Below are 24809 nucleotides of genomic sequence, written 5' to 3'. Positions count from 1 at the left end.
TAGACTGTGTCATACTATTCAGTAATATGGCATTAAATTACATTAAAATATATACAATTTAAAATTATGGCAATATTTTATATTAAAACCTCACAGCCTGCATATAAATAGCCATTTTAACACTGGTGAATAAAGTACAGCGTGCAAGTACTTATGAGATGAGAAATGGTGGGAGTAGTTAAGGGTTAAACAGGAGCCATGAGTGGAACTTCGGCTTGACCAGGGGTGGGCAATGTCGGCCCTGGAGAGCTGCAGTGGCTACAAGTTTTCATTCCAACCCAATTCCTTAATTATAAACTAATCCTTTCCAATCTCAGACTTTATTCAATTTTATGGCTTGTTAGTCTGCAATGTAAAGTTCTTATATCATAGATTTTTTTCCTTTCCAAGGATATCCTCAAAACGATTTGAAGCCTAAAACAGACAATTTCACTCTGTCACATTTTCTATCAATTATTTTATTAAATCCAACAGTGCATGATGAACACACAGAGATGTAAATCAAAACAAGCTAGATGGTGAACTTCTGACTGCTTTGTCATTTACATCTTATTGCTAATAAGGTGCCATTAAAACAGTGAATGCAGCTGTTCAAGATTGAAATATGCAATTAAGGGTGGGGAACTTTAGCAAGTGAGACCACTAATATGAAGCATTAAAATGTCACTTAAGCAATAAGTGCTTCATCAGCAGTAATTGACTTCTCATTAAGAAACTGGGTTGAAACAAAAACCTGCAGCCACTGCGACTCTCCAGGACCGACATTGCCTACCCCTGGGGTTGACTATAGTTGTCAAAGACAATGGTAGGACTTGGTAGAAAATTGCTACTTCTGACATAACAAATGGCCCTCTCACATAGACACAGAATCTAACAAGAGGTAAGTATGTGGACAGACAAACTTCTTTTTAATTTTTTTTTTCCAATATGTACCAGAATGGGATTTGGAATAGAAGAAATGAATTGGAGTTTAATGTGCTGGAAAGGAGCCCAGTTATGAAAACCAAGTTACATATGCCACTAATCATAGTAAAACGCGTCATATAACTAATCACTATGCTGCATTCACAACGCACTAAATTCAAACAAATAAAAAGGATTTTTCAGTTCAGTTTGCTTGAGTTTATATAGCACTCTTCACTGAGTCAAGGCAAAGAGTACTGTGGATTAATGTGGGGGCTATTGATGTTGCAGCATTAGGCCCATTCCTGAAATAGGGCTAGATGAAAACAGACGAGAATTTTCCGGAAGCTGAAGTAGTCTGCGCAGCCTTGACTTCACTGACACAATCGAAGAATTTGCTTTTGCTAAGGCTCGAAAAACAGCAGTACAGTATAAGTAAGCAGCACTAGTGCAGTAGTTAGGGTGACAATATGCCTAGGTTAAGTCGATCTGGTTTAGCCTTTTCTGCATTAAGTGTACTTTTCAGACAATTGCTATTGAATGTTGATGTTACATAGTTTGATCTTAATCTCGAGTTGTTATAATACTACGTCGTTATTATTATTCATGTTCAATAAAGGCTGGCTGGTTGCGTCGCAAGCAATTAAGGCTCCTTGGTTGGTGTGAGTGCACATGTACGGTGAGTGTCGAATGCACATGCACCATTGCCGAGAAAAAATAGGCCTTTTTTGCGCTGCAGCATCAGGCCCAATTTCGTGTTAATCCGGCCCAGACTGCGACATGTTCTCCGGTAGAATGTAGCTACCAACTTTAAAAATGACTAATTATATAATGAGTACCCATATAGACACAGATGAGTTTAAACAGGCAGGAAAACAAAGAAGTTTTAAAACTAATTGCCACGAATGTAGCCTAGCAATGCTTCTCATTAATTAGTTGATGAACTATGGACATTGGCCTTTATTTTTTTTGTTTATAATCTTAGGCAAAGGAGTATGTGTGGTTTATAAGAAATGTGACCGTTTTGAGAAGAACCACAAACACACATAGATACAATATAATAACTAAATTAAATTATCAGATATTAGCTAATTAGACAAAGAACACAAAGAAGATAAAAAGAAGCACTTTAACCCTTAACTTCTCTCTGTATTTTGTACACCAATCTCAGTTATTTTGTCCAATGTCCTTTCACTTGAACCTACCTGCAGCATCCTCCATCTATCCTCAAGCTTGATTCCTTACAAGTACAGTGACACAATGGCTTCCCTCCACTGGGCCCCCAGCTGGTTTTATAAGTGGATGCACATTCACAAGTTCCACACGGTGCATCTGGTACACCGCACAGATACTTACGTATGTATGAGAACGATGAGATGTTCTTCTTGCAGTGAGTTTTTCTGCAAAGAACATTTAACGGCTGAAGCAAAATGTGATACATGTGCAAATCCTGCAGTGGCTGAAAGTGTGAATGGAGATGAATGAGCACTGAAGAACTGGATAAGGTTTATTTTCAGATAGTCCTAGACTGTGTAATACTATTCAGTAATATGGCATTATGGCCATATGGCCGCAGTCAGGGCCGGATTAACACGAAATTGGGCCTGATGCTGCAGCGCAAAAAAGGCCTATTTTTTCTCGGCATTGGTGCATGTGCATTCGACACTCACCGTACATGTGCACTCACACCAACCAAGGAGCCTTAATTGCTTGCGACGCAACCAGCCAGCCTTTATTGAACATGAATAATAATAACGACGTAGTATTATAACAACTCGAGATGAACTATGGACATTGGCCTTTATTTTTTTTGTTTATAATCTTAGGCAAAGGAGTATGTGTGGTTTATAAGAAATGTGACCGTTTTGTTTAAGATGGGATTGTCCTCTAATAAAATTCCAAAGGTCCAACAGCATTAATCTGTTAAAACAAATGAAGTATCAACTATCAAGACATTTCAGTAGTTGAAAACCTTAGATGAGCTCTTCCTCGATTCTCACTGGCTTCTGTTGTTTCCTGCAGGGTCTCCGAGCTGCTGACAACGACCCAACTGCACCCCCTTACGACTCGCTCCTTGTGTTTGATTATGAGGGCAGCGGCTCCACAGCCGGCTCAGTCAGCTCACTCAACTCCTCCAGCACTGGCGACCAGGACTACGATTATCTTAATGACTGGGGGCCGCGTTTCAAGAAGCTGGCTGACATGTACGGTGGAGGCGAAGAAGAGTAAACAACTTTGAGAGCCAAGATGAAAATGGCGCTTTATTGTTTTAAAAACAAAATTTAAAAAAAAGGAGAAAACAGCGAAAAGAAAAAGAACACCACCACCACCACAAGCGTGAGACTGTACAAAGAGGCAGCTTTTTAATGAACACCCCCTGCTGACTGAAAAAAAATTGTTTTACTTTTTTAGTGGCAAGTTAGTTTTTTTTTTTTTTTCCTTTTTTCAGTTTTCTTTCTTTTTTTTTCCACTCTGTTAGAGCAGAAGCTGTCTATTAGCATGAATGAACGCTTGCTGTCTTTGCTGCATTACTTGGTTCTGAAGCGGTCAGCAGGGAAGCAGTTTGTTTTGCTCAAAAACCTTTGCTTTATCACTAAAGAGAGCAAAAGGCACTCTTTCTTAACTTGAATTCCTTAGAACAGAAGCACTGTTGTTAAAAAGTGCCTTTTTGGTGCGTTGTATTGGATTCCGCTAACTCAGGATTGAACGCCATTTGAACCGTTTGGGCGCTAGACCCTCTCCCCCTTCATTTAGATACCATGATAATGAAAAAGAGCCACCACCTTGGGTTGGTATTGTTATCAAAAATGCTTTGATTGGTTCTGCTAACCAAACAAATTGGTAATACTTCTGGGATTGCAAGTATCCATTGAAAAAACTATGTGAGTAACTTGTTAATACAATTATTTCTGTTGAAAAAAGGAATTATAATCATATGTTTACAAAGTGTTACACTTTATGCGTAGTGTTCTAATAACAAATTAAGAAAAATATTTTGCCAGCTTGTTTTCATCTATAGGCCCTTTCTTAAAATAAGATGAACTCTTTATAGATTAGTTATTAGGCATATGTAATATGTCTTATGCAACCCCTTTGGTATAGTGTCACCAAGATTTTGGTTCATATTGTTAACAAAGAATATCTGCTATTGTTCTAAACAAACAAAAATCCCTTACCTGGCATTATTAGCAGAGGTTGGGTGGTGTTGTTAGCACAGAGTTTGTCTTCATTTAGCAAAGGGAGTGTGGCGGGTATTGTTAGAAATGAATTTGGCTGTCAAGGAAAGCCTGACATTGTTGACAAATGGAGCTTGGCTGGAAAAGTTACCTAAAGTGTGGCCAGTATTAAAAAAAAAAAACAGAAGCCTAAAAACAGACATGGTTTTTAAACAATAAGTCGAGCAGTGTTTGATGGTACTGCTCCTATAGTTTTTTTTTCTTTTCAAATGTTATGAATGCCTTTTAATGTAGGGTAGTGAATACTCTGTAAAGTAAAAAAAAAAAGCTCAGTGCAACTGAAAACAGCCATCGTTCACTCCCGACTTAACAGGCATTTTCATTCCAGATTGTACTTTGAACTTTTTGGGGGGAAGTGTGGACTGGCGCTGGAAAACAGAAACACGACAATTGTTCTCCCCAGTTAGTGATCTCCTCCACCGGTTAAGAGATTCATAGCTGATTAGTGGTCTCTAGCCTACATATTTTAAGTCTGAGTCAAAAGCACATAAAATTCATTGAATCTTTTCTGCTTGTACTATCTTCTTTTGGTTTTTTTTTGTGTTAACACTGTTGGCAGGTTTCAAACCCCTCACACACAAACACACGCACACCAGATTAAAAAAGTTAAAGGAGTGACTGCAAGCTGAATGATGAGATTGAAAGGGTGAAGAGCACCTAAACTGTTGTTTTGCTAACCTTAAAGATGTTTCATTTTAGTTCATTTTGCTGCCGTTCCTTTTCGAGATCTTCAGCGCTGACTCCTTTGTGTTCTGCTGTGGAAGCCATCATCAAAGCATGGGCAAGAAAGAAACTTGAAATGTTTCAGGCAGAGGTGCTTATTTGTTTTATTCTTTTTTGTCATTTTGCTTTTATTTGACATCCTGTGTTTGTGCATTTTTTTCTTTTCTAAACTAATGTTAACATTTATGGGTAAAATGAAAATAACGGTCATTAGTTTCAAATTGAGCTTATGGTTTGTTTGCATCAAGTTAATATGGCATACAGGAACAGAAAAACACAATGCATGACATTAATACTGTAACAGGTCTTATTGTGCCATATGACTGCACCTAAAGGGATGGACACTTGCACACATATCCTTCAGTTACAGTCACAAGCATTTTCGTTCTACACGTAAAACAGCAATTTATTTCTTATTGTATGTAAGGGAGTAACTTATAATCTAAATGGAAATCTGAGTGATTCTGATTTTTCTACTTCTTTGAAAATATATAATTGATGAGAAACAAAAATACACAAAGAGATGACCATTTTTATTATTCCTTATAACAGAAATCCCTTCAGAAAACAAATTGTCTCAAGCAGCACTGAAGGTATACAAAGGAGTGAAAAAAAGATAAGTATTGGAAGAGAGTGGTCGAATTAGCCTACTAGGGAACGGGTGTAGGGGATCAAAAGGGATTAGTTAAACATGTGAAGGAGAATGGGAAATGGAGTTGCAAAAAATTGAGTATGGAGGCAAAATAAAAAAGGGAAAATATTAATCAAATAGTGGAAGACAAGACAAAGGGAACAACCCAAAAAGTATCCATCCATTTTCATAACATACTATTTCCATTATGTGTCTTGTAAAGCAGGAGATTATAAGGTAGGAAGCAGCCCTCAATTAGGCATCAGTACATCTCAGGACATTCAGACACATTCACACACTAACACAAACAGTTACCACTCAATCTAACCCGAGCTCGAAATGAGAGAACAGATGTGGACAATGCGTAAATTCTTTACATTAAATGACCTGGTGGCACTGTCCTGGCACTACTCAGAAATTACTCTTTTGCAATTGTACCTAAAGCCAGAGGGCTATGGCACATAAAAGGAGCTAGGGAGGGACCAAGGTACGAAAAAATGGTTCAGTATTAAAAAGGAAGTAATAGAAAATATGAATACACTTTGGTACAGTAGGCTGGAAATACTAGAAAAGGAATGAAGATATTTTTAGGCAGAGAAATAAATTAAAAAGATGCGGTAGAGCACATGAGTGATAAAAAATGAGAACTAAGAGAAGGCCTATTTACAGCCTTATTGGAATAGTGAAGAGGAGGCTTGTGGGACAGTTGAATTAGAAAAGAGGGTGTGCACAAGGATCATGGGTACATTTTGTAGTTTTGGGGATTTTAAGGTACACTCGACAGAAACACCACAACACACACAGAAACAATACAAATGAAGATTCTGTAGGCACATCTGGCAGGATGTTCACTCCGAGTACTTGTTTCACACCTTTACTGGTGTGTGTTTTAGCACCTGCCTATCACTTTGCAGTTTGCTTCTTTGTTAATCATTTTTCGAGCCTAAAGCCTCATATTTTAAGGGTATGGCCACTTACTCAGAACTCCAATGTGAAAAGAATGGTGGTCATTAGGGGAAAACGGTATTTCAGTAATTGCTCTTGTTTGTGTAAAGTATTTCCATTAATTACTCCATTGCCTCAGCCCGTTAATTTCAAAATTAGTCTTTCAGTGGATCTTTCCCAGCAGCACTGAATGCAAAACAGAAACTCATCCTAGATGAGGCATCAGTTCATTGTAGAGTATACTCACACCCTCTCATACAGGGCCAGTTTAAGGTCACCAGTTCTCTCTCGGCTATCTTCATTGATCCAATAAATCCATCTCTCCCTTGGCTTCCATCTTGCTCTTTCTCATTCCACTTTCGGCTCATTTTCTAAATTTCATTTGTTTATTCTTTGCACTTGCCCATATCCTCTCAACCTTGATTCTTGACTTTTGCCTCCATTAGTTCTTACTTTCACTTCCTGTTATATATATTGCTCCCATATAGAGCAACTGGATGTATGATGGTTTTGTATATCTTAGGCTTTACATACTTTGAGATCTTGCAGTGACAGACGGTATCAGTGACTTGGTGTCACTTTAGACAAGCCACATTAACCTAAGCTCATGCTTCAGGTAATGTGTCAAACTAGTGAGCCAAGATACTTGAATTTATCTGCTTTCTTGATGTCCAATCCATCCATGCAGATGATGCCATCTCTTTGAGGATTTTATATCTGCAAGATTAAGCCTCCATATTGCTCTTAAGCACTTCATGTCCATAACCTAAAGAATTTTTACCTGTTGGTTTTTCACAGCCCCTATTTCTGCACTATACATTAGAGATGATCTAACTGTTGTTTCCTAAAGGGATTCATTTGTTCTATACCACTTTTGTGATTTTTCTCTATGCATTGCCTGCCCCTTGCAACCTTGCCTGTACTACTCTTGTTAGCTCCGTGTTGACTTCAGTCCAACTTCCAAGATATTTAAAAGATTTCACCTATCTTACTTTTTCCCAGCTTCCCACTATCACTTTCTTTGGCTTTGCACCAGCTCTTACCACCAAGACCTTTCCATGGGCCTATAGCACTTCATTTCATTTCTGCACCTTCCCTTCTAATTCTGTTTCTGAGTCCATTCTTAAATGATGTGCCATCTGTGCATAGTAACTTCACTCCTCACTTCATCTTGAGCATTCTACTGTTGTAATCCATAATAGTGATGAATAACAGAGGGCTCAGTGATGACCCTTAGTTTAAACTAGTTTTCAATCTGAAAGCCTCTGTTGTCCCATTATATGTTTTAATGCTCATAATCAGTATCCATCCACTATCAGATCTGTTTAATCTTATTCAGCATTGTGGAGACAAACACATAGCATCAGGTGTAAAACGAAAAACAATCTCTGGTCAGGGTGTCAGCCCACCACAGACTGAGATAATTACTTCCTAAAATCCAAACAGTTACTGTCAAACACATTTAATCCAGTATACAGTTCCAAAGGGTGAACTGTTAGAACTGTTGAGCACAAGGCAGTAACCAGTCCTGAATGGGGCGCCAGTAAATGGCATGGGCTTTCAGTTTTTAGCATTGACAGTATTTATATTTTCATTTAATAAAAAAATAATAATTATTTACATTTATATAGCACCTTTCTCACTACTGAAAGCGCTTTACATAGTGAGAGAGGAGCCTCAATCTCCAATAATGTGAGGAGCCACCCGGATGATGCAGTGGCAGCCATTTTTGCACCAGTACACTCCTCACACATGAGCTATTAGGAGGTGAAGTGATGAGAGAGAGCGCCAATTAGAGACAGAATGATTAAGGACAAGAATGGCAAGACTGTGGTAGTCAATTTAGCCTGGACATTGGGATATACCCTACCCTTTACAAAGGATTTCCAGGGATCTATTATGACCACAGAGGTTCAAGATTGCTTTATTTAGTCAAATTTACACAAGAAAACATGAAGTATGCCTTCTCAGTTGCATCTAATAACAAGACAGAAAAAAATGAAACAAAACAAATAGAAACAAGACAGTTTATGGTAAGGCAGTTGGATAATGGAGTCAGGAACTTGATTTTACGTGTCATCTGAAGGATGGCACCATTTTTACAGCACAGTGTGCCTGTCACATTCAGACCTCAGGGTAAGCGTCCCCTGCTAGTCTCACCCACACCTCTTCTAGCAGCAACCTAAGCTTGTTCTGGTTGGTCTCCCATCCAAGAACTGACCAGGCATGAGCATTAGCTTCAGGTGGACATCCTGTTGTGAAGTGCATGTGGTATGGCTGCTGGATAGGATTTAGAAACAGTTGGATGTTTTGGTGCCATTGTTAACATGAACAAATCAACAGACCTTTGGTGTTCAAATCAAAGTGATGAATATTTCAAATATTGTTCTGACCTGCAGTCAGTAATCATGCAAAGGAAGGAAAATGAATACAGCTTTGTTTTATGAGTGAGGACTGCATGAACATTTGCATTTTTTATGTGTATTTATTCAACTTAAAACTATCTTTATCAATTAAAAATTGTACAGTTGCTGTAGCCATTTCTCATTAAATGTTGGTCTGCTTTTTATAGGGTTTACAAATAGTTTCTGGTTTGCTTAGATTTGAGAAAAGTGACTAGCTCAGGGGGAAAGTTGTTCTCCAAAGGATCTACAAAATACAAAATAATTTTGATGTGGAATAATGCTAATATTTAACAATAGTTTGAATTTTCCCAATTTGTCAGTAGTGTAGATTTCTCAGCTTCAGCAGAAGGTTAGGGTTAGTAAGCAGCAGTGTTTGTGATCATGGCATTGCAATCAAAAGTGTAGTGTAGAGCCAGTCACCATATCTGCCTTCTTTTTTTATTCCTCCACGGGGAGTTTACCAATCCTCACTACTTTATTTTTGTTAGGTTCTTCCTTAAGGAATGCTTGCTATGTTGTCGTTGTTGATATACATAGAGTTTACGCATATGGCCTTTTAAAATTCAGTTTTGCCCAAGAACTAACAGATTCTAGCAACGTCTGCCATGCTGAGTATATATTTTCATTTTCAGTTCTTATCAATGTGTAGAGAAGCTCATAGTCGCTACAGTGTCTCTCTTTCTCATGTTAGGACAGTTTCTTGCTATTTCCATTTTTCTCTCAATGGCCTTTTAGCAGTAGCAACAGGAACTTTCATAAAGGCTCTAACATGCTGTCGCACCAAAGGGCCCAAGGCCTTTCCTGTGCAGGCCACTCTGAAATACATTAGTGTAATTTAAACTCAAGTCACCATTCGGCAGCTACTAAAATTAATGGATCCCAGGCAGGTGTTAATGCACAATTTCACACAGAAAACCAAATATAAGCAGCAAGATTTCATTTTCCCAACAGGCTTGGCCAGGGCCGTAAGTTGTTACAAAACCAATTCATTTATCATCTTCATCCAGATTGGTGTAGAAATTGGATTGGATTAATTTTGATTTGATTTTGCTTTACTTCACCAATATATTTGCACTTAACCCTAGTTTGGGAAGGTCGTTTTACTTGTTTTTCATTTTCTTTTTTTCAGAGGATGGCTGAATGGATAATCTTAATTGGTTCTGAGAAGCCACAAATGTCACTGGCCCAGAGCCACATTTTATTTAGCTGGATCTAACTAGAAAAATGAAAGACAGTACACAGGATATCCTCAGTTCAGTTTGTGCAACTGGTAAAGGTCAAGAGTTTAAGAAAATGGAATCCATGTCATCTTGTGGTAAAATCCATGAGGATGGCTAAGACCCTACAGCAGTGTAGTCTGTTACTGATCCGTTATCATGGCTTCTTACTGGAGATTAGTATGCAGATTCAATAAATCAGCCATTTCTATATCATCAAGGCATCTCACTCATTGCAGCCACCTCAGTTAATCTGTCTGTATTTTATATTGCGTAGGGAGTACCATGTCTCAAAATATTATGCTAAGCAATGAGGATTGAGGTCAAAGATAAAGCAGCATGAGCAGACATCTTAACGTCTTGCTGCGTCATCATCATGCACTCATGCAGGACAGTCCAACCTGGGCATCTGACACAGCTTTATAAGAAAAAGGTTGAAAGTTTCACTCACGCAACCCTCTTAATGAAGGCCTTCCACAATATACTGATACCATTAAATATCGCGCTAGTTTTTGAAACTTCAAAGTGAATCATATCAATATTTCATTGCTTTAGTCTCTCAGAAATAGAAACTGAGACTGATCTTAAAACTCCTGCGGATGTGGCTGCAGTGTCAACATCTAACTAGGATTAAAGAAACATCCTTAGAAAAGGAGATAAGTGGAGGGCTGCTGTTCATTCAGTGGGTCTGGAATTTGGAGACAAAGAGCAGCTTAACGTCTTGTGCGAGATTCTCAACGAGACGACGCACTTGGCCGCAAGGGTTGCAGCATGTGACGCAAAGACACTGAGCGGCGGAATTAAAGGTGTAGCTTGTAGCAGATTAAAAAAAATTATTTTTCTTTATAGCAAAAGATAATCGGGTATACGAACACAGAATTGGATCCCACTGCTTTGCCATTTCCTTTTCGGAATTCAACAGCTGAGTGCATTGTTGCCAGCTGGCTTACAAGACAGTCAGTCAATCCATATTAAACAGTAAGTTACAAATGGGCCTGAAAAATAGCTCGACAACCAGTAGAAAATATACATGATTACTCCTAAATGGATTTGAGTATAGTGTTAACTGGGGTTCAGGATTATTTCTTTTTTGTAAAGATATTTTTAATAATGGAAATAATTATTATTATACCTTTAAATGATATTAAGTATTGATAGATTGAGTGGTGTGTGACTGGACATAACAAAGCCATCCATCCATCATCCAACCTACTATATCACGGGGGTCTGCTGGAGCCAATCCCTGCCAATACAGGGCGCAAGGCAGGAAACCAACCCTGGGCACGGCTCCAGCCCACCGCAGGGCACACACACTAGGGACAATTTAGAGTCGCCAATGCACCTAACCTGCATGGCTTTGGACTGTGGGAGGAAACCCACGCAGACACGGGGAGAACATGCAAACTCCTCACAGGGAGGACCCAGGAAGCGAACTTGGGTCTCCTCCTAACTGTGAGGCAGCAGCTCTACCCACTGCGCCGCCATAACAAAGCCATTACAGTATATGGTGATATTTAGCAAGCTGACTCATGAATCATGTTGGAAGGAAGTTATTGAAATATCGATTGAAATTGTTTTCTATGTGTAGCCTTTTCAGAATATTACAGCAGAAAAATTAGATTATTAGTGTATACAAATAATAGTAATACATACAGTGCCCTTATGCTTGAGCAGTGCTATTACCTGGATGTAAAATGCTGGATTTTTAAACAGCACAGTGAATGGTGTGCCCCTTCAGAGCCCCCTCCACACCATGTCTACAGACCCTTTTTAGTCCCTGTATACTTGGAACAATCTTCTATGACCAGACCCTTACATCCGTTTCTTGTTACAACTCCGACATTCCAGAGTGGAGAGAAGCAGCACCAGCACAAAGTTTAAATATTGAACGTCAGTTAGTCCATTGCAGGGATCCCAAGTCTTGTAGTAAGCTTTTACTGCCCTCTCACCCACACCCCATTATTATTACATATTCCACACATTTTCAAACTGGGCCAGACAATAGACCGCATTACCAGAATTGCCTGCCATGTCCAATATTGATAAACAAACAGATCTGACGCAACATTTGTTAACTTAGTCTGCCCTCTGACACCTACCTGCAACTGAGCCCTGATCTGTAAATAGACTTTAACAAGAATTCTGCCTAAATGTGCTGTTAATCTGTCAAGCGACTGATGTAAAAGTAGCCCCTCCAGGTGACTCCTTTATGCAAGAGAGCAAAGAGAAACATTAAGCAGTCAAATCTCCAAAGACAACCTGTTATGCAAGCCTACATGTTCCTCTCAACTTTAACTTAAGAAGTTGCTGTCACCCCCTACGGCATGCCCAGTGCTCACCCACACATGCACTGATCTGATGGTCTTCTGTATTTGTTTTGCTTAAAGATAAAACGAAAACACTCTCTGACCATTCTTAAGATAAAGTCCATCCTTAGATGGAGCAACCTTTCAACTTATTTGCCAGTTTTGGGGACTGCAGGGTGTTTGTTTTGTAAATTATGCACTAAATGTAACCGTCTGCTCCACCCTGACCCCTTTTTCACAAAGCTGGTCAGATTTCCTTTTCAATGGATAATACCACAAGCTTTTGGTCGAGGAGGTATCATGTTTTAAACACCATGTAAGAGAGACGAAAACTCGGACTCTGTGAGGATTCTGTCTTGACCTCCTTGCCAAAGCTACTTTAAGGTGGTTTTCTTCTGCACTATATTCCATCTCCACAAATAAATAGCCATGTAATAAAGCAAAACAGCCATACTGTGTGCCACTGCCAACCATCACTCTCAGTCTCTACACTTCAGTTGTCTGATGGCGACACCCATCCAGCCTTTCCAATCTCCTCCATCTTTGGTATCTATTTTCTGAGGCAGCATGGGGGAAGGAGAGCCAGACCACTAGGTGGCGTACATTGACTAGAAGTGCCATCCCATTGATAAACCAGTGAAGGTGTTCTGCCGAGGAGGAGGGGTTGCGTGGTAATTTGGGAAGGGGTTAGGGTACGAGCGGCAGTCTATCAAGAGACTAGAGACTTTCAATTAGCCAACAAGCATAACTCACAGCCGTCACTATGTACATAATGTAGGAACTGCTTTAAACACGTTACAAATACATGAAAAATGGGAGCGTTTCTTTTGTTTGCATGTGTCTTTTTTATAATGGTCAAGATAATTATGAGAACATTATTAATGCATAATCTAAAAAAAAAAATATAAAAAAAAAAACACATTGTGTAGCAGCCCGCATGACCGTGGTTGTTTTTCAGAATGATTTCTGGTGTGTCTCATTACTCATATTGAAGAACACAGCACTGCACAGCTAAGAAGTTAAAGACTTTTTTTGTAAAATGTCAACAGCACAAATATTTTGTATTGTTGTTTGTACCATTTTGTACCAAAAAAAAAGAGTAAAGGAAAACAAAATAAAAGGGATGAGAGTTATTGTTTCTAATGTGTTTCTGGTACCACTGCGGTCCTGGTTTTGAATACATAAACAGCTTTGCTGATTTATTGTATAAAAATTATAACATGAACAGAAAAGGAAGTTCATAGAAAACAACTTAACTGGTGCCCATGCACCTGAACCCCTGTGTTATAAATAAAGTTTCCCTCCCTTTGAAAACTCCGAGGTTTGTTTCATTGGTTGCTCTTTGCATTGCCTTCTTCTTCTTTGTTGCTTTTGTGGTCTCAAGAATTTTTCTTTATCACATCTTTATAGCTCCTTACACCTTGAGGTGAAACTATTTGTATTTATCATAAAGAAAGCCTTTTATTACAAACACAATCACCAGGAGCTTTGGACGTAAATGGTGGTGGGTGTGGGGTGCTGGTCAAAATTATTGTAATAGAACAACAACAACTTTCTTTTTTTTTTTACATTTTAACTGGATTAAAGCACACAAAAATAGAAGGTAAAGATAATAAGGAAAAGGTTGTGTTTGCTTTTTTTTGTAGTTGATGGAGTCACTGACTTGATGGTAAAGTCTCACTTGAGGTTTAATTTAAATAAAGATTGTCTACAACAGCTATTTAAGTTTCTTAGCTTGAGATTGTCTCTTTTTTTGACCTAGACAATCATCTTATCAAAAGAAGCCTCACTAGAAATCATCCTTCTCCAAACCAGATCTACCAAACTGAAATTCTTCACATTTTGCAAATCAAAATGAAATTAATATGCATGTGTATGATAAATGAAAAAGCCCCAGTAAAGTTTAACTTCTGAACCCACCTTCCGGGTATTTTCACTAGACCAAGATGGAATATCTGCCAGTCTTTATCTAAAAGTAAAGGGCCATACTGAAGGAGTGTAACAAACAAGGCACAGCTTAAATAAATAGCAAGCATGCACCCATCTCAGTAGGTCGGTGTGGGTCATGGGAGCTCAAACTCTAAGGTATGTTGGCTATCTCAAGAAGTGCATCACATCTTTCACTCTTTCATCAATTTATATGTTCAAATCCAGCCCCCTGAGGTCCTAGAATGGAGACCATGAACACAACTTAAAACGCATTACAGCTCTCAAAAGAGCAAACAAACCCTTAAGCATTCTACTACTGGAGCTCCCAGCTTTGCTGCTGCAGGCATCTGAATGAAAAAGACTCAAATAGTACACTATTGTGATGACCCCATACTTATTATGAAGACCCTTCTGTTATAATCAGAAACGCACGAGGTGTGGCAGAAAAGTAATGAGACTGGCAACACTGCAACGCTGCGCTGTTGTCCTTGATAGAGCCCGTGTATCAGTACCCTCCCATAACTCAGTGCGAGTTTCAACTCCTTCCATTAACTACGTGATTTTTGTGACTGCTGTTAGCGAAGTTGTGTTTTTGGTTGTGCGTCACACAAAATGGAACAGCGGAATTTGGAGCAACGTTGTGCCATTAAACGGCAAGTGTGACGTTTGAAAAGTTAAAACAGGCTTATGGGGAACATTCTTTTTCAGGGAGGACTTCAACTTCGAAAACCAATGAAAACATCGAACGTGTGAACACTCTTGTGAGATCAGACCGTCGTTTAACATTAAGAATGTTGGGTGAACAATTAAATTTGAACAGATTTACCGTTGATCAAATTTTGACTGAACATTTGCACATGCGAAAGGTCTGTGCCAAAATGGTGCCGAAAAACCTCACAATTGAGCAGAAGGACAATCGAAAAAACGCATTCCTGTGGTTCCTCAGCCCCCTTATTCACCTGACCTCAGTCCGTGTGACGTTTTCCTTTTTCCTAAACTGAAAAATGTCCTCAAAGGACGTCATTTCGGGACTTTAGAAAACATCCAAAAGAGTGTAACGGACATGCTGAAGACCATATCCGGTTGAAGACTTCCAGCGCTGCTACCAACAGTGGGAACAACGTCTCCATCGGTGTGTAGCTGCCCAAGGGAACTACTTTGAAGGGGATAACATTGAAGTTTGAAAAAAATAAAAACTTTGGTAAATAAAAAATCAGTCTCATTACTTTTCTGCCACACCTCGACCCAATGGATCCAAATTGGATATTTATTTTGGTGTTTAGTGCATTTTGACAAAGTTCAGAATTTATTTATGTTTTAATTGTGACAACAGCAGTCATTCCCACCTTGCCCAGAATTCTCTGGAATACATTCACTTGTGACATCATCAGAGCAACAATATAAAGGTCGACCTTGGGCCTTCTGACAGATATAACCTTTTGTTTGCCTCTCTAAAAGCCTTTATTTTGGATTACCTGTTTAATGAATCTTTATTCATATTCCTCATTTTAAATTTTCAGTCATGTTTGTCTGTGGTGTGCAGTGCTTTCCTCAGTTGTGCCCTTTGCTGTGTCATTTGCAGCTGCTAAGGGGGAGCATTACTCCTGCTGGCACAAGAGTTTAGATGCTGAAGTTCCCGTTTTGAAGTAATGGTTACATCTTAGCCCTTTTAGACTACTGGCACACAGTTTGACTTGGCAGACAGGATCTCAGCTTCCTGGTCTCCAATGAGAGAGAGGGGCTTCATCAACTTTTACTTTCATATGTTTTCGGTGATTTTGGAGAATCCCTTGATTTCCCTTTGAATTTTCCACAGAACCTCACGAGTGTGTGTCCCGAGAATGGGTGCAGCTAGTTTTTAAGAAGGCATTCTAACCTCTCGTCACTTCCAGTTACAAAATCTGTGTCTTTTATTAGGTGAATTCTTCTGTCTATCCCAATTGTCATTCCTTAAATTATAGGTCTTTGTTCTTACTTGAGTCTATTCCGCACCTTCTGGCCTGAAAGAGCCTGCAGTGGGGCCTTCTGGATAGATGTCACTTCAATTCTGATTTACACCTTTGTGATCAGTTGAAGTCCAGGCAGATCCTGGTACGAGCTGGACTTCAGTCACTTAGTTTGGAATGTTAGTGGGGTCAAGGAGCAACTGGATGTCTGTTAAATTTGATGCCCTAACAGGCCTGATGTGCCACTAAAGCCTAGCAAAATAGACAATGCCTTCTTTGTCCAACAAAAAACTGAATGTTGGAGAACACTGGCCCAACAAGATGTGTTTAGCTCATCAGTTGTCCACTTCATACTTGTAACATGTCACTTCTTGGCCTTCTCAGATGTTTTCTTATAGGTTGAGTATTTTGTGCAGCAATCGCACATACTTTGCTGCTGAAAATGTCAAGAATCTTTTCTTCATGAAATTCTCTGCCATGGCAACTGAAAAACACTGCATTATTCATGACTATCGGTACCCAAAACCTGTTCTACACTATATTTGCAGATTATAAGATGGAGCCCCCTCTAATTGTACATAGCATACTCTGTGTGTGTACTTCCACTGTGCTGACTGATGGATCTCCCATTTATGACAGCATTTCCAGATAGAGCCTCCAAACGTGATCTTTAACAAAGACATTCACACAAGACAAAGGACATACTCTAATATGAACACATAAGATTTACTTTAAATAACTTTGCTCATCTTTAACTTAAATATCTGTATTGCTTTAAGATCTCTTACTACAAACAACTACTTTGCTCTGCCAAGGCATAAAAATATGAACATAAAAATAAGAAAATGGGACCTGCTAGTTACGACTCTCCTCCCCCCGATTGTACCAGCAAAACCACTGAAAGAAGAAATGAAAAAGTGCCAGCAAGATTCTACTCAAGGAAATCACTGTAAAGTAACCTTTGTGTCTTCGTTGTCCTGCTCTCCCCAGAGGTATGTTGATTTATCTTGTGTAAAGCTTTGATCTTCAACCACATTTTGTGTCTTTATCAAGCTAGTGAAGTAGCATAAGCAAAGTTTCATTGTTATGACCTTCCATTGTCACAAGCCTGTTTCCCGGGAGAATATTTGGGCAACCTTCATGGGGTGCCTTTACAGTGTACTCTCATTTGTTACACCATAGAATTCCTCCAAAGTTATTAAATTATCCACTTATTTCAAAAGCCTAGGGCTTCTGGGTATGACTCTCACGGGGAATCTGGAGAAATTGTGTTGGCTGAGAGGTAAGGAGACCTGCTTAGATGAGAGGAAATCCTGCAATGGCAGTTTAGTCGGAAGGAGTGAAAGTGAGGAAGTCTGACAGAAATGAATTCATTGTTTGTTATAATTTAAAAGTAGCGTAGCAAGCGGCACCTTACAGCACTTGAATCTGCCTGGAAATGTCCTCAGTATCCACAGCAGATCAATTGCAATTAATAATTATTGTCATTATGTCTTACAGGACTCTAAAAGTATTTGTCACTCATCCGACTGATGCAGCAACATTGAGTGTCAATGCAGTACCTGGTACAGTGACACTGTAGACACAAATCAATACACAATGCCATGCTCATGCCAATTCGAAGCCCTGGCCTCAGATTAGTTGGCATCACTATACTGCACTGTGCTAGTGAGTGGAAAGACACGATCAATGGTTGCATTTCTCCCTATTGTAAAAAAAAAAATCTTGGAAGGAGACAATACATGATTTTCTCAGAGGCACTTTAACGTTCCTGCAGAAATTCTGTTCATGAACACCCCCAGTTATATGTCACTACTCCCATTTGCCACCCTTTAGGGATATTGAATTCACAGCTGCAGTCCATTTACACTCGGGATTATGGTCTATGAGCTTCTGTCAGTCTTCACCTGGGTATGACTGTCACTGTAGATTATTTCTGATGAGTGTCCGTTCCCACTATGAGTAAAACAAGTAATCCGGAAAACAGTCTTAATACGTTTTAACATCTCCAATAGTTATCACCACAAACAAAAGCAAACTGAATGTGCAACCCATACCATACAACCTGATAGTGTTAGATGTTCAGTCCCTAAGACAGAAATTACTTGAATACTTGGCAGTAACTCAAACCATTCTTGGTGAATTGTACTCTTCCTTGGAGACGTCTCTGTCTCTCTGTAACCTTTGTCTCCATAGTCTGCTCATCATCTGACTTTATACAGCTTTACCTAGTTGCCCAATCCCAATTGTTTGGCACATGCATCTAAAAGCTCGTCTCTGGGAAAGTTGAATGTGGAGTTTCCAAAACCACGTTAGAAGCTGAACACACTCAGGAGCAGCAGTTCTAAAGAAACTGTCAGAAGCAGTTTGCATCCAGAAACAGAGGTTGTAAAACCATGAATTGTGCTTTTTGGTAGATGCATTTGATTTGAAACACAGCAGCATTTTTAAAAACTCTGGACTTAGAATGCCACAGAGAATTTGACACATTTCCCTTAGTACATATGCTTAACGTAAGCAGTTTGCTTCCTTCCTTTAAAGATCTTGAATAGACAATTACCACAAAATGCCAGATGTTACAAATAACAGCAAAATGAAACAACAGCAAACAAAACACAGAAAATGTTCAGTCCTTCATTTCTGTTCATTCCTGGCCATATTTGTAGCCCCATTACATCTGCTAATACTGCATGTCAATTTTCAGTTTTACAAAGCAATCTCTTATCATTTTTTCCATTGTGGTGATTTGCATTTTTGGTAGAGCAACTCAGGGAGACCTTATAAAGGAAAATCCTCTTCTTTTTCTTCTGCTCCCATTAGGGGTCACCACATAAGATCATCTTTTTCCATTTCCTCCTGTCCTCAGCATCTTGCTCTGTTACACCCACCACCCGCATGTCATCTCTCACCACACCCATAAACCTCGTCTTAGGCCTTCCTCTTTTCTTCTTGCCTGGCAATTCTATCCTTAGCATCCTTTTCTCAATATACCCAGCATCTCTCCTCTGCACATGTCCAAACCAATGCAATCTCATGTATCTGACTTTGTCTCCAAAATGTCCAACCTGAGCTGACCCACTAATGTCCTCATTTCTAATCCTGTCCATCCTCGTCACACCCAATGCAAATCTTAGCATCTTTAACTCTGCCACCTCCAGCTCTGTCTCCTGCTTTCTCATAAATCACTTCTGACACTCTCACTCTTCTCCATCCTTTCCACCTGCCTGCACTGTCTTCTTCACCTCTTTTCAACATTCTCCATTACTCTGCACTGTTGATTCCATATATTTACAGTAAACACATCCAACTTCACCAGCTCTACTCCCTGCATCCTCGTCACTCCTCTGACCTCCCTCTCATTCACGCACATGTATTCTGTTTTGTTCCTAATAGCCTTCATTGTTCTCCTCTCTAGAGCATATCTCCACCTCTCTAGGGTCTCCTCAGCCTGCTCCCTACTCTCACTACAGATCACAATGTCTTCAGAAAACATCATAGTCCACAGGGACTCCTGTCTAATCTCCTCTGTCAACCTGTCCATCACCATTGCAAATAAGAAAGGCTCAGAGCCAATTCCTGATGTAATCCCACCTCCACCTTGAATAAGTCTGTCACTCCTACAGCTGACCTCACCACTGTCTTCTCTGCCACTCCCGACTTCCTCATACAATACCACAACTCCTCTCGAAGCATCATGTCATATGCTTTCTCCAGGTCCACAAAGATGCAATGCAACTCCTTCTGGCCATCTCTGTACTTCTCCATCAACACCTTCAGAACAAACATTGCATCTGTGGCGCTCTTTCCAGGCATGAAACCATACTGTTGCTCGCCAATCATCATCTCCCTTCTTAACCTGGGTTTCACTACTCTTTCCCATAATTTCATGCAGTGGCTCATCAATTTTATCCCCCTGTACTTAGTACCGTTCAGCACATCCCCTTTATTCTTAAAAATCAGTACCAGTACACTTATTCTCCACTCCTTAGGCATCCTCTCACTTTCCAAGATTGCATTAAACAATCTGGTTAAAAACTCCACTGCCATCTCTCCTAAACACCTCCATGTTTCCACGGGTATGTCATCTGGACTAAACGGCCTTTCCATTCTTCATTGTCTTCATAGCTGTTTTTACTTCCTATGTGCTAATCTGTTGTACTTCCTGATTCATTATCCAAACATCATCTAACCTTCTTTCACTCTCTCTCTCTCTCATTCTCTTCATATATCATTTTCTTTCCATCTGCTCAACACACCCTCCTTGCTTGTGAGTACGTTTCCATCTTTATCCTTTATCACCCTAGCCTGCTGCATATCTTTCCCAGTGCAGTCTCTCTGTCTAACCAGTCAGTGCAGGTCATTGTCTCCCTCCTTAGTGTCCAACCTCTCATACAGCTCATAATACACCTTTTCTTTAGCCTTCATCACATCTCTCTTCACCTTAAGCCTTATCTCCTTATACTCCTGTCTACTTTCTGTATCTCTCTGATTACCCCACTTCTTCTTCACCAACCTCTTCCTTTGTATAAACAAAATAAACAAATGTTACTAGATATTTTTAAAAACGTATTTCAAAGTGGAGAATCACAATTAGTATAAGTCAAATCCATCCAGTCATCCATTTTCCTAACCTGCTTACCCAGGACACGTCAAATACTAATAAGAGGCAAAAAAAGAAATTTCAAAAATAATGCAATGGAAAGACATGAAAATGTTAAAAAGAACTCCACATAACATGGTGATGCTCAAGAGTGTGACTGTGGCTAGCAGAAAGTGAAAGACATTGCACATACAGTGATACTGGCAGTATTCATGTTGCAGGGGAAAGCTGCTTCACACTCAGAATTACCTGGATCTGCCTTCTGAGTTGCAGCACTGGTCTCTGGAAAGGTGGCAGGCTGATTGGTGGCACACAATTACTTTAATCCACCTGACGAGTAGCCATTTTAGTGTTGTACACTCAGCCCCAAAGTGCAAATGTGTCGTAACAAGTATTTCAGGGCACGGCTTTTGTTTGCAGATTGTGTATCAGTGAATGATATGGTTCTCCTACTTAAGTGATGGCATTCTCCATAGCTAAAGTATTTTATATTTCACTGTGCCAGAGCTCAATTTATGTACAGTATTTAGCTAATACTAGAGCACTAACAGGACTCTGGGATTAGCATGGGTGCTTGGCACACTGGCTTAAAATCTTGGTTCAGCTCTGATCTGTGGATTGTAAGCTCCTTCAAAAGAAGTTAAAGAGCTTAGGAAAGTGTAATATTAGGGGCCGTGAGATAGCTTTCTGGGTCTAAAATGCCAAAAGCAAACAAAAACGATACCTTTACTGACAAAATAAGTGGAGAGGAGAAATGAAAACAGGCAGAACAGAAACAAACTGAGGCTAACTCTCTGGGCATATCTACATACTTCCTTCGATCTTCCTCCCAAACTCTTCTGACTTGCTATCAGTGGGTATCATTTCTGCCAAGCTCCAGAACTGTTTTCTGCTAAGGGGATGCACCTTCTAGTGCCATCTGCCATCCCTTATCTTGTACGTTTTCACTTGTCCCTATAGTCTCTCAAGCAGTACCCACATATTGTCACCTCTCTGAAGGAACGGCCCAGACTCCTACACTCCCAAAACAAGCCCCCTCATTCTCTTCATCAGAGACGTGGTCAGGAATTGCTGGCCTGCCAGCTTAGCACCCAAAGCATCCTGGGGCAACATGACATCCTTCCACACAAGTCATTTATGATCTCTGTGTACATCACCTCAAGCCAACCTCTCTGACAATTTTTAAAACTTAATAAAAATAAGATATCACATCTCAGTGTTTGCTCTGCAATGCACTGATGTCACATCAATGGTTGCTTCCCACGTTGCACTGAAAGCTGTGATGGGGACCAGCAAATGCCCCCAAAGCCTGACATGGATGAACAAGATCAAATATAAATGAGTGGAGCATGGATGGATGTCGATGTGGACAAATAAGCTTGACAGCTGCCACAACTATCAACTATCTGTCCTGGCAAAGTCAGCTGGGGCAGATCCTCCCTGGAATTGTTGAACAGGGTGAGCTTCACCAGGACTATTTTCAGGGTGGCATTGTTTGTTTTCAAGTGATGTGATCACAAATAACGTTAACAGGGCCTAATCAATTTTATGGAGTCTGTGCCACTTTCCATTTGACAACTTTAAAATTACATTTGACCTTAAGCTGGTGAATGCCATAGGAAGTGCTGTTAGTAAAATAATATTTTCAAATATTAGCATGTTGGATATTTTATCATCTCTGTAATTTTGTTAGCCGGTATAGTCTTTTAAATAGCGTTATACAGTATCTCCAAGTCCCTCTGCCAGGCTTGGAGTAAAGGTGGCACTTTCTGTAAATACTGTAACTCTTTCATGAACAGGACCATCAGTTGATTTCTCCCATACTGTAGGGCAATGGAAGCATGAGAAAAAAGTGTCCGCTTCTTTAAAGTGTCAGCCAAATGTTCACTTTTGCCTTTAGTGACTCCATGAAAAAGACAGAGGAGAACTGAAGTTCACAGCTCTTGTTTCTGCCACTCTACTAAGTTGTATTTACTGTCAAACCTTTGATGACAATCCAAAAAATAACAAACAAGATGCCAATGTACGGTATACCTTGTTAAATCTTGGGTAGGCATTTCATATGAGGTAGTGAGGTGAGCATGGTGATAATTAGGTGCTGATGAACAGTAAGAGTTGGCTGTGATGTCAATTTCTTGACTAGAAGGATTTGCCTTGGGCGATTCTGAAGAGCCACATACAGCCAAACCCCACCTCTTGCTCCCATTTGTTTTGATACCTTTAAGTGAAGAAACACAAAAGAAACCCACTTTGTATAGTAATGGCTGTATCTGCTGCTGTGTGAAGTTCTCCTTGGTGCCTTTTTGTTTCTGAAGAACTATTAATGTTATGTCTAACCGTTTCAAGCTTCTCTGCAGATGTAACTCATCCAGTTCAGAGTCTGAAATAAAACACAGTTGCAGAACGTTCTTTGTGCAACATTGAGATCCTGTAGATGACAGCATGAGGATTCATGAATGAAATGTTCTGAGATGAAGGTGGGGCTGCACCAGGCATCCATTCCGAGTCCTTTGCTATTCGTGATAGTATTGAAGGTGATGACCAGCACATTGTATAAAGGATTGCAATAGGGGCTCTTGAATGGTAATGATCTTATTTTGATAGCAATAAGCAAAGCAGAATTAAGGAGAATATACTGAAATGAAATGTTAGATGAGAAGCAAAACCGTCTCCAGGTAAATGCAGGACAAACCAAATGAGGTAAAGGGGCAGGTCAAGAGGTTTTCATTGTTAGTACTAATGTAGAATGATTAATTACATTTTTATCGTAAACCTATCGCTGCCTTAAATATATAGCTGCACTAAACTTAAGCTGCAATTTAATTAGGCAAGTAACTGAACTACAAACTAAAAGGCTGACAGCAGATTCTCCTTCACTCTGTAGACATTTCCACGTATACGTAAAAGGAGCAGCAGCAGCAGCTCAGTATCCATCAACTCGTTTATTGGCAAAGGAAACAAGAACATGGATGTAGCTGAGGCCAAAAACACTGTCTTAAAAGCAGATGATTTGGTCCCCAAATGAGCTGCCTAATCTGTTGTATGGCAGTACTTTGGCTTTAAATTGGAAGACGATTTATTAACTCAGGTATTTTGTAAATCATTTTGAGTGGAGGTGGCTTCTTTGAGAGGTAACATAACAAGCCTGTTCCACCATTTGAAACACAGCCATAAAGACCAGTACGGTGAGTACTGTTCACTAAAATGTGCAAGCAGCACACCAGACTGAAGACAAAATCTGAATCATTAAGCACTTTGAGCTACATTTTTTTGTATGAAAATGTGCTATATACAGTAAATAAATGTTGATTGATTGATCATCTCTAACACAGCCATCGATTTCCAAATGTTTTAAATGCACATCACCATAGGAGCCCAGGTTCTGATACCAAAAACAAATAATGCAGGCCATTATCCACTACCTGTGCAAAGACATGGTGCCAATAGATACTGTCCAAAAAAAAGGGCTTTATGCCCCTTATCAACAAACTGAGTAAACAATACCAGATTCCATCCCGTATGTATCTTTCCCAAGCCGGCATCTCAGAGTTGTATGAGCAGTGTTGCAAACAGGTGCTGTAAGAGATGACCATTTTTCTCATGCACAACTGATCTTTGGTGACGCAGCACAAAAGAGCCCTGACAATTCATTTTATCATCTGTGATTTGAAATTAAAGGCTCTGTGTTTACAGAAGTCCTACTTCCCCGAAGAACGCAGTGGGGAAAATATGGCTATGGGATTATGTGAGGTTTTGTGACAATGCAAAAAATGTGATCAAAGATACAGCAGTAAATGACTGGCTCAGACTTCAGTGTTTTGGACACAGACTGCGCCTTGCTGTTGGTGTTTCTTTCATCTCAGAAATGTAACTGGCTTGTAACAGAGTAATATGGAGTTAAAGTGTTTCTCGCTCTGTTATTACTTGCAATACTTATATTTACCACGTACCAGGTGACTTAACACGAG

General features: G+C 39.7%; 1 protein-coding gene across 1 annotated transcript in view; it reads left to right on the top strand.

Moving 5' to 3' along the window:
* The window catches only part of cdh4 (cadherin 4, type 1, R-cadherin (retinal)), a 1132965-nt gene extending 1129689 nt beyond the window's left edge, over positions 1 to 3276 (top strand). The window contains exon 17 of the mRNA XM_039735522.1: positions 2926 to 3276. Coding sequence (XP_039591456.1) covers positions 2926 to 3132 — 207 coding nt within the window. The 3' untranslated portion in view covers positions 3133 to 3276. The remainder of the gene's footprint in view (positions 1 to 2925) is intronic.
* Positions 3277 to 24809: the final 21533 nt, after the last annotated feature.

The sequence above is a fragment of the Polypterus senegalus genome, chromosome 14, assembly GCF_016835505.1.
Source record: "Polypterus senegalus isolate Bchr_013 chromosome 14, ASM1683550v1, whole genome shotgun sequence".
NCBI lineage: Eukaryota > Metazoa > Chordata > Cladistia > Polypteriformes > Polypteridae > Polypterus > Polypterus senegalus.
The sequence above is the reverse complement of the archived record's forward strand: the minus strand, read 5'-3'. Positions and strand labels throughout refer to the sequence as shown.